We start from the raw sequence: 10,710 nt of genomic DNA, 5'->3' as shown, positions 1-10,710 counted from the left end.
TCGAGGATCAAGATTCCCATCAAAGTAAGTTAGGTTTAACTAAATCCTATAGGTAATATCATTCTCATCATTTTGGAACATAGGTCTTAATGATTTCATTAGTGTCTTAAATTAAATTATTCATTCTCTCAATCTATCTCATTATTATAAGGTATATATAAAGGAGCTTCACAAATTGGTATAGCATATTCCCTAGGTCATCCAGGTTGTAGTAGATTTATATGGGCATAAAAGTTAGGTTATTATCAAGATGATCCCTTCATCTAGGTGACGATCGAGTGACTTTAAGAGTGGTTAAGTGCTCTTTGAATTTTGATAGTTTTCCTTATAACAAACTAGATGGACTTTCATAGCCTCAAGTTTAGCATTGATTTAATCCAACACTTATATAACCTGACTTAAATCTATCATAGGTTATCCCAAATTTATAAGCTCATTGGATGATAAGCGATTCCATAGGTAGTCATATAATGAGAATATTTGTAATTTGGGCCATCAAGATAGAATTGAGATTTTAGAGTGTTTGGAGAGGTTATAGGTGGTATTTTTGCATAAAATTTTAGAGTTTATTTTGGACTCAAAGTATTACAAGTGAGTTAAATTTGGGTTTATTTGGAGGTGTCTAAGTATTGAAAATAAATAGAATAATACTGATAATGAAAGTTAAAATTTACTGAAAGTAAATGACGATACAAAGAAATAAAATAAGGCATATAACAAGTAAAAAATGATTCGACCAACCTGACTTGATAGGAATCTAATATAGGGGTGAGTGATGATAAAAAAAATAAAAGATGTAACGAGAAATGATGTAGTCAATAAGCTTGAAAAAGATAAGTGGTAGCAATAAAGATATTAACTCATCTTCCTAACTTTATTAACTTTTAATTAGTTTGATTAATGATTTAATAAATCTATAAGCAAGTGAAAAATAAGAGGAGTTAGAAGCTTACTTTGGGTGAAAAAGTTAAAAGGTGAAGTATACTGAGAGCTAATCCTAAATAAGATGCAATCAAGGGATTGAATTAATATAATAATAAAAAAAATTAATGCTCTTGGCTTTGAGCAGTGAAACAACGATCAAGCACATGATAGAAAAGGTGATATGTAAGGTGGTAGTTGTCGTTGGGGGATATGTTGATGTCCATTAGTGATTAATGTTATTGCTTATTTTAGTGGTGGTGTGCTGCTATAATAGCGATGATATTATTATGATGTTTGAAGATGAAAGAGAAGGGTGGTGGGGAGGAGGGAAAAGAAAAAAATAGATAGGTAAAGCCTCTCACTCTTTAAGAACTTTCTCTTTACTTAGACATTCCACCTATGGATTTTGGCTATTACAGTACGAAATGTGAGATTTATAATATTTTTATAAGGATAAATTTTCATTGGATGAATGTAACATGCCTCCTAGTAAAAGAGTGGTGGGTAGGATAAGAACAAGTGTGTACCTTTACATGAATACCATATAACCCTTTTTCAAAAGAGATGATTAGAGATTCATGAAAACTTGTCTCTATATGTATTTTAAGATTTATATCTGATATCTCCTTTGATAATATCATATAAGCTCAATCCCAAAGCCTAATAAAATCCATCTCATCCTCAAATCTTATTATAGTCTAATAAAAAAATTATTTATATATATATATATATATATATATATATATATATTTATAATGAACCCTTAATGAATATTTAGACCTAAATGACTATGATATAACAATCCCTTTTCATATCCTCTTAGATCATCATATAACTCTTACAAAATCTGTAAATCACAATAAAAGAATAAAATATTAAAATAAAGTGTACGATGAAATGGTATAAATTATTATTTTTTCGGCCTAATCAGTATGATATGTGAGGTTTAGATATTAAACATCATTGGACCAAAAGGCTAATGGGCTTTACGAGCCCAATTAATAGGGGGCCGTCAAATTAAACTATGTCATTAAATGGGTACAGGAAGGCAATCTATTAAATGCTTTAAAATCTTCAAATATTGATCGTCCGATTAACAAGCTTCAAATCCAAATGTCACAATCATACAAGATTATATATATATATATATATATCCCTCTAAAGATAATGATTTTTATATTTTTTAATTTTAAATTCAACATATATATATTAATTTTAAATTAATATATAATCTAGATTTCGATTATCTTATTATTGGAGAAACATATTAAGCTATATTAAGATCTACAAAGACAAATAAGCTATTTCGAAACTGTACAAGGATAAATATGTAAAAAGAAACATAGATAAAGCCTTTATAGGGCAGCAGCCTCTTTATCGTCCATCGTCGGCGCCGAAACGCTTTGGAGGTGGACGATCTGCCGCAGCCATGGCGGTCGGGTTAGGATTTCTTCTATCTGTCCGTCTCTTGATCTTCTTTCTACCCTTTCGCTTCCTTTTTCTCATCTACTCTTCTTTCCCCTCTCTCCTTTGCTTCAGGAAGAACAAGAGGATCTCCAAGGGGAAGAAGGGAGGCAAGAAGAAGGCGTGAGTTCTGGCCCCATCCATCCTTTCTTCTCTCTCTTGCTGTATCTGACGCTTTCTCGTGCTCCGGTTGACGTTTTTTAGGGTTGATCCTTTCGCGAAGAAGGATTGGTACGACATCAAGGCTCCTTCAGTCTTCAACGTGAGGAACATTGGGAAGACCCTTGTTTCAAGGACGCAGGGCACCAAGGTGTGTTATCGCTATCGTTGTTGTTTCTGGTTCTGCTTATGTGTCTCGTCGAGAAGCATTCGGTGTTTTTTTTAATGGTCAAAATGAGATCTTTATGTGTCGATTGTTGAAATTGTTTTACATTTTGGATTATAAGATAATATTTCTGAAATGTATGAGCCCTTGGAGAAAGTTTTGCTTTGTCAGAGAGCAAAATTTTGCGGGATATGGGTTTCTAGTTAACTATCAGACTCAGGTGGGAGTGAGATTGCGTTGAATGGGTGCAATTCTTGGGAGTTGAACTTTGTCCATGGATGGTGTACCATCGTCTGCTAAATTTTTTTTCAGATGTTCTTCTCTAAATATCAGTTCTTTTTTAAGCGTGTTGTTATGGGCTCATCAAGGAGTGTTGCTCTGTTCTTATCTATGGAGGAGATCATAATCTATTGTCTACACATTAGAAAATTGTTTAAAAAAAGTAGAAAAAAGATAATGAAGCCGGAGGGAAGAATAAATAATAAGGTATGTTTAAAACTGATTGATCCGGATGCTCCAGCTTCACTTTTTAATTCAGTGTGAATCCTACAATCATGCACTTTCAAGGGGAACTTTTTTTCTCTTGATGAATTAGTCCAGATATGATCAATGTTAGATATTACGAGAATTCCCACACCGGTAGAAACAAATGAGAGAAGGGTTGCACTTTGAGCTAATAAATAAGACACACAATGAAATAAACATGTATTGAATATGGTTGATAAACGTTTGGGTTGCAGTTTGAGCTAATAAATAATATACACAATGAAATAAACATGTACTGGATATGGTTCATAGACATTTTGTTAATTGAAACGTAACTAAGTCAACTATCTGCATTCAGTTCAGTTGAGGTTAACTGGATACCCTTCGGCTTCAACATGCTTTAGCTATAATATGTGTTTGTGTAACCAAGTAAGAATCGGAAGCCCACAATGTTGCAATGGATTCATAGATACTTAAAGATTTTCACCATCACAAGAGTTTGGAGAAGGCACAACAATATTATTGAGACTTGCATTGGTCTTCGACCATGCTTCCAAGTGTTTTGTGGATGGCATACCTCACCTTCTTGGTTGTCACACCAAATTTTTAAACAAATTGTCATTCTTGGTTCTAAGATATGATATCTCTATGCAGAATCTAAAGATTGAATGTATCATAATGGTGATACTTCAAATGAATGTTAAAGGAATAATACATATGTGGTACTTGAATTGGATTATCAACCATACATGCCTAAATGCATAACAATGGGTTAAATTTGTGGATCTTTGAGTACATTTTTAATCCATATTTTGTGTCGAATGAAATTATTTTCTATGACCATGAAGTTCTATTTTTGAAACTGGATATTTTAATTTATACAGGAGTAAGTTGTTGAATTAGTTGGCTCAACTAAGCCAACTAATTTAAATTGATTGAACCTAGGCTCTCAAAATTGAACCCAACTTTCAATTGTCTCAAGTGCATGCCTAAGTCACCCAGTGCTTGGGCTCAGGCACATGCTTGAGTCACGCCTCTTTGAAGCAACTCCCCCCAATATATTTCGAGGCACTTAGGCCTCACCTTGCATCGCCCGAACGTCTAGGTGAGCGTTGAGCGCCTATTGAAAACGTTGCACTATAAGGTTTTATCAACTAAAATGCTATTGAAGTTAAAATTAAATCATTTCTCAAACCTGAAATGATAGAGGTGAAGAGATAACCATAAAGCTTTCTTGGTATGAGATTGTTCTTTGTAACTTCAAGCCTAAATAAAAAACAATTACACAACCCGACCATTTCGCATGTCACCTCTGATTGCCATAAGATTTGACCTTTTTAGCTTTTCATAATATACCATCTGGCATTATTTATTTGAATTGCTTGAATTTTGTGGTTTTCATTTCTAATGGTTCATTCAGGAATACGTTTGGACATTAATGTTCTTGGTGTATGTGGTGAGCTGAATTTTTTATTGCTTAAATGTGTTGAAGATCTTTCTTGTCATCTCAGATTGCATCTGAAGGTTTGAAGCACAGAGTTTTTGAGGTTTGTTTGGCTGACCTGCAGAATGATGAGGACCAGGCACACAGAAAAATCCGGCTTCGTGCGGAGGATGTGCAAGGGAAGAATGTTTTAACTAACTTCTGGGTATGTGTCTTGTACTATTGTGCTTAACTCTTTATTTTCAACCGTCTTATTTTATTTACTTATCTAGGGCATGGACCTGACAACTGACAAGGTTAGATACGTAGTCCGAAAGTGGCAGACTTTAATTGAAGCACATGTTGACGTGAAGACGACCGACAATTACACTTTGAGGATGTTTTGTATTGGCTTCACTAAGAGACGCCCAAATCAGGTTAAACGCACGTGTTACGCCCAATCTAGTCAGATCAGACAGGTAAATTTGTTGTAAAATGCATTTGATATTTATTGTTATTTTTTGGGGGTGGAGGGGGGGGACAGTTTTAGGCATGCCTTCTTACGTGGTCACAGATACGCCGCAAGATGAGAGAGATTATGGTTAATCAAGCTACAACTGGCGATCTGAAGGATTTGGTACAGAAATTCATACCAGAGGTCATAGGTAAGGAAATTGAAAAAGCAACAACAAGCATTTACCCCCTGCAGAATGTTTTCATCCGCAAAGTCAAAATTCTCAAGGCTCCCAAATTCGATCTGGGGAAGCTTATGGAGGTACTCTTATCCCTTCTTTACCTTTTTCTTTTGACATGACTGGGTGAACAATGGCAATCTGTAGGTTAATCAAATGGGTTTCAATGCCCTCTTTTTTCAGTCTCCTTGACAATTGCCATTTGCAGGTCCATGGTGACTACAAGGAGGATGTGGGTGCCAAGGTCGACAGACCTGCTGAAGATGTCCAGATGGAAGGTGAAGAAGTAACTGGGGCATAGATATCTAGTCTTTCTATTGCCAACATCCACATGAATGCAGTTGCTGCAGTTTTGGTTTTCCTGTTGCTATTGAGTTGATCAGTGACATCTTTGGCATTATTTCCAGTATCGGTTGGCTTTTCTTCTAGTGGAATGGATGAGCTCTTCACAAACACAGAAATCATTTTTTAATATTAAATGTACTTTGATGATCCATTTAATTAGCTGCCATGGGTTTTTTCAATTAACTAAAATTTGAAGCTTTTTTTTTTATTCCTCAGAATTTATTCATTTGTAAGATCCTGATAACTTTCAAGCGAAAGGAAATGTCTTACTCTACCAAATGGATTCTGCCAGAGGTTGTCTGTAAATATATTATATTTTCATGGATATTAACAATCCCCTGCATGTCATTTCCTGCCAGAGGTTGTCTGTGAAAAAGCCTCCAGTAATAATAAGAGAGTAAATAAATCTAAAGCTCAATGAAACTAATTTTCAAATGATCAAAATAATATTTTAAATCAAAATAAAATAGGCAATCAAGAACTAATAATACTTTATGTACGTGGAGAAAGATGTTTGGTCGTTCCGGAACGGATTATTCATGTCTTTTTGTACTAAAGCAAATGTTTTATTGATTGTTTGACTAATTGACTTGTGGTTTCTTGAGAGTGGTTGACAAATAAATTGTTCGAGTTCCTTTTTATATTTAACTTCCACATTATATATTCATTAGTTGAGTCATTTTACCATATTGTGTACTTATAGATTGTAATCGAAAAGGATTTGTTGTAAATTATCATGAAGTTCTCAATAAATAAATAAATAAAACTTTTAAGAATGATTCTAGAAATGATGATTACTCATATGGATTTCCAGTGATATTTCTATATGGATTACCCAGCACAAATTAAATTGAAAAATAATTACACTATGGATTATTAAAAAAAAGGCAAAAAACCAAAACTAACTTCGAAGGGGACAAAAGGCAAATAAATATCCAATATATTAAAGAAAGTTCTAAATGGAGATTATCATTAACTACCTATAATTTAAGTTTCATTTAATCTAGTAAAAAAAATTCACCGATATAATCACTTGATGAGCAATTCTCGATTGACAAATAATCCTCCAGTCCCACAGTCCCAAAATTAGATGCGGCGAACTAGAAACATGAGGCTGTTCTTCCCACTAGATTTTGACCTGGTCTTTCTCGAATGATGGCATCAAACCTGCCACAGAATTGACCAGCTGCATGAATGGTCATCGTTGTTTTTGTTGCATGCCACCATTTCCGAAGGCTAATCCTGTAATCATCTGGGAACCACCATTACATCTCCTGAAGACGTGGAAGGGGAAGCAGACAACACATTCTTGCATGGCACAGGGTGTTTGCCATCTACAACCCCTGTGCAGGGAGGCGCAATGCCGAAGATATATAGAAGCCAAGCATTAGCCAGATTCCTCGAGGTGAGATCTCTGCGCCATCTTCATCTCTGTTCAATTCCAGCAGAGCTCATTCTCGGGCCACATCCGTACATGTTCCCAAGCTCTTCGTTTGATCCTTGAACAAGTTCGTCTCTTCTCGTTTAATCTCGTTGATCAAGGAAAGGGTAGTTCTTGTCCCCCTTAACATTCCAGGTATGACATGCATTCCTCTAGCTTGAAAGATTTCCCTTTGATTTTGATGACATTTGACTCATAATTTAGAATTATATGAGATATAACTGATGCACAATTGCGATCCCCGTGAAGGGAAGAGGAGGAGAAGAAAAAGCTTGCGCATGGCAGATCAGAGGTGGGAGATGAGCATCCATAGGTGCTGCCCGCAGCCACCGCCAGTCCTAAGTTTAGCTGCTACCAGCAACAACTGCGAGAAGCTGGCCAAGCACAGCTGCTGCATGGCTGACAACCTGACCAGGGATCTACTCCACCGGCTCTTCGCCGACGGATACCGAGCCGATGTCGGCGTCTACACCAACGACGGCATCATTCTGGCCCACGCCAGCATTCTTGTACGTCCCCTTCCCCCATCTTCCCTGTCGAGAATCGAAGCACGGTGTTCTTCTGGTTGGTTCGACGTTTCTTTGTGATGAACAGGGCATGGCTTCCCCGGTGATCAAGACCATGCTGAAGCAGTCCAAGAGAAGAGGAGGGCGTCGGAGGGCGATCTCCATCCGCGGTGTTCCTCACAATGCCGTCCGCATCTTTCTTCGCTTCCTCTACACATCATGGTAACAGCTTACACACTGCGACTCGGAATCGCTGGACCCGTTGATATCTTGTGTTTGTTCTGATAGCTACGAGGAGGAAGAGATGAACGAGTTCGTGCTGCATCTGCTGGTGCTGTCGCATGCATTCGTGATCCCATCATTGAAGATGGTGTGCGTGCAGCAGCTGGAGAGAGGCCTGCTCACCACGGAGAACGCGGTGGACGCGTTGCAGCTCGCGAGGCTCTGCGACGCGCCCCGCCTCTGCCTCCTCTGCCACCGGTTGATAGTGAAGCAGTTCAAGGAGGTGTCTGCTTCCGGGGGGTGGAAGGTGATGAGGCAGAGTGACCCCGTGCTCGAGAAGGAGCTTCTCGAGTCGGTGACCGATGACGATTCAGTAAGCTCCTTCGGCACACTTTATCCTTCTCGTTTTAGCTCTCAAGGTCGATGAACACCCACCTGGTTCCGATTACCAGAGCAAGATCGAGAGAGTGAGGAAGATAGAGGAGAGGAAGATCTACCTGCAGCTGCACGAAGCGATGGAGGCGCTGGTCCACATCTGCAGGGACGGGTGCCGCACCATCGGGCCTCACGACAAGGTTCTGAAGCAGAACGCGGCGCCCTGCAACTTCCCCGCCTGCAAAGGCCTAGAAGCGTTGGTCCGCCACTTCGCCGGCTGCAAGAACCGAGTGCTCGGTGGCTGCACCCACTGCAAGAGGATGTGGCAGCTTCTCGAGCTCCACTCGCGGCTGTGCTCGCAGGTGGACGGGTGCAAAGTCCCACTTTGCAGGTAGTAGGTAACCCACTCATGGTCATCGGTCCATTCCTTTAGAGGACTCCTCCTTCCACGCTTACGGCTCGTGGTTGCAGGCATTTCAAGGAGAGGTTGAGGCAGCAGAGCAAGAAGGACGAGGTGAAGTGGAAACTGTTGGTGAGCAAAGTGCAGGAGGCGGCGGACTTCTCGCGGGCACGCGTTCACTCGTCGGTGGTGGTGGTGTGCACGCAGCCCCAGCTCACGTTTCATTGACCTGTCACGGCTCTTCTTTTGGAAGAGCACGATGAACTGTAGATCGCTGCAATATAACTTGCAGGAAGGAACGGACGCCTGGTCGAGCTGCCATGGTGAACTCACTGTGTCGTAGTTGTGACCTACTTTATGACAAACAAGCAACATAGAACGTATAAGAAGGATAAACTAAGTTGTTATATCAGGGCTGTTTGATTTGGTTCATATAAATCATACCAAAGAGAATATATATATATATATATATATATACGCGCGCTCGCACACACAAGTGGGCAGGATTAAGATTGACTTATAAGAGTCTGATGAGTGTACTACTATCAACTTCAGCTTAAGTATTTTGGTCAGTGGATTAGACCAAACGAAGTTGATAGGCTAGTTAGCCCATCAGGCTCGAGTCATGATATTTGATATCAGAGCCGACCTAGCATTTGAGCATGGTGAGGGGGCTCGAGTAGGAAAGGGCTACCCGTAGACGGAGTCAGAGGACTCGTCACGGCGTGGAGCCACCATTGGGCTACGCCTCACATGCACTATGCTAGGGTTTGATCTGGGTTATGTTGGGACTTGACGAGGACGTTAAGCTTTTGAATGCACTACTATCAACTTTAGCTTAGTCTCACATCGAAAGTGGGCAGGATTAAGATTGACTTATAAGAGTCTGATGAGTGTACTACTATCAACTTCAGCTTAAGCATTTTGGTCAATGGATTAGACTAAACGAAGTTGATAGACTAGTTAACCCATTATGCTCGAGTCATGATAGTTTTACTCCTTTTATCTTCTTAAAAATTTTAAATCATTTACCATGTAAACATAACAAAAATAAAGAATAAATATCTTAAATTAATCCAAATCTAAACAATTTCTAACATAAAACTCTACAGAAAATTATGTATTAGAGGAAACACTAGATGCATATAAATTTGAGATGATATTTACATAGAAAAAAATCCTTTATATTAAAGGAATTTTTTTTTCATACCTGAGAAAAAAATAAATTATTTTTTCTCCTACACTTCTCTTCACCAAAGCCATAACTTGGATTCTCAAGTAACCTGGAACCTGTTAAGAAATGTAAAATCATTTTACCAACCCTAATATCCCAATTATATTTACAATAAATAAAGAAGGCTAATATCCCAATATATAGACTATATTATTCTGATGCATAATTTGGCTTGAATGAAAAGGAAATTTATGATAAAAATTTTCCAATACGAAAATGATTCAGGAAAAAACAAAATTACATGAATAAAAATAGTTATTAGTTTAGTCATGGAGAATCATTCAAAGAATCAAAAAAAGGAATTACTGAGGATTTTTTAATAAGTTAAACAATTATATTTTGTAAGACAACAATATTAAAAAAAAGTAAGAACTAGAAATCATCCTAAGTTCAAGATTATATATGATCCCAAGACATAACATCATTTGAAGTTGGGTTTCCCACTAACCCTAAATTTAATGCTCTCAAAATTATCTGATTAACAGTTACAAATTCCTAGTTTTACATGTTCTGTTTGTGCAATAATATTAGAAATGGTTTTCTCATTTATTAGGATCGTTACTTTTCTGCATGAACAGTGAATTAACGTTTTTCTTGGTCGATCTTGAGTTAAGCTTTTGGGGCTCTTCTTCTTCTCATCTTTTTATTCTCTCTCAACAATGCAAGTCGAACTCACAAGACTCCAATGAGCACAAAGTTTTGTCAAGGTGACAACACTACCAACACACAGTCCATCCATGCTGAAAGGGTGACCTGAACTGAACTGCTCCGACGACAAAGGTGAGCTTGCAAACATGTCTTAAGCCCTTTCCCCACTTAATATTTTGGCTTTTGCAAATCACCAATAACCCTAAAACCAGTCTACATTATTAT

At 38.0% G+C, this 10,710-nt stretch overlaps 2 protein-coding genes across 3 annotated transcripts; both read left to right on the top strand.

Annotated features, from left to right (window-relative positions):
* Positions 1-2,256: 2,256 nt before the first annotated feature.
* Positions 2,257-5,808, top strand: LOC135676800 (small ribosomal subunit protein eS1-like). 2 transcript variants are annotated; one of them, XM_065188386.1, is made up of 7 exons: positions 2,257-2,364; positions 2,464-2,511; positions 2,593-2,698; positions 4,768-4,848; positions 4,916-5,101; positions 5,197-5,397; positions 5,523-5,808. In XM_065188386.1, exons 1-7 carry the CDS (start codon positions 2,354-2,356, stop codon positions 5,613-5,615), a joined length of 726 nt encoding a protein of 241 aa, XP_065044458.1. In that variant the 5' UTR covers positions 2,257-2,353; the 3' UTR covers positions 5,616-5,808. The 2 variants fall into 2 exon arrangements, with proteins under 2 accessions (XP_065044458.1, XP_065044457.1); XM_065188385.1 differs by having other exon boundaries at positions 2,258-2,364; positions 4,711-4,848.
* A 1,570-nt stretch (positions 5,809-7,378) lies between these two features.
* On the top strand, positions 7,379-8,831 carry LOC135677517 (BTB/POZ and TAZ domain-containing protein 4-like). The gene is made up of 5 exons (XM_065189874.1): positions 7,379-7,609; positions 7,695-7,828; positions 7,895-8,201; positions 8,281-8,594; positions 8,675-8,831. The coding sequence occupies exons 1-5, from the start codon at positions 7,379-7,381 to the stop codon at positions 8,829-8,831; spliced, it is 1,143 nt and encodes a 380-aa protein (XP_065045946.1).
* Positions 8,832-10,710: the final 1,879 nt, after the last annotated feature.

Source organism: Musa acuminata, chromosome BXJ1-6, assembly GCF_036884655.1.
Source record: "Musa acuminata AAA Group cultivar baxijiao chromosome BXJ1-6, Cavendish_Baxijiao_AAA, whole genome shotgun sequence".
Taxonomy (NCBI): Eukaryota; Viridiplantae; Streptophyta; class Magnoliopsida; order Zingiberales; family Musaceae; genus Musa; species Musa acuminata.
Note: the sequence above shows the minus strand (reverse complement) of the source record. Positions and strands in the feature narration are given on the sequence as shown.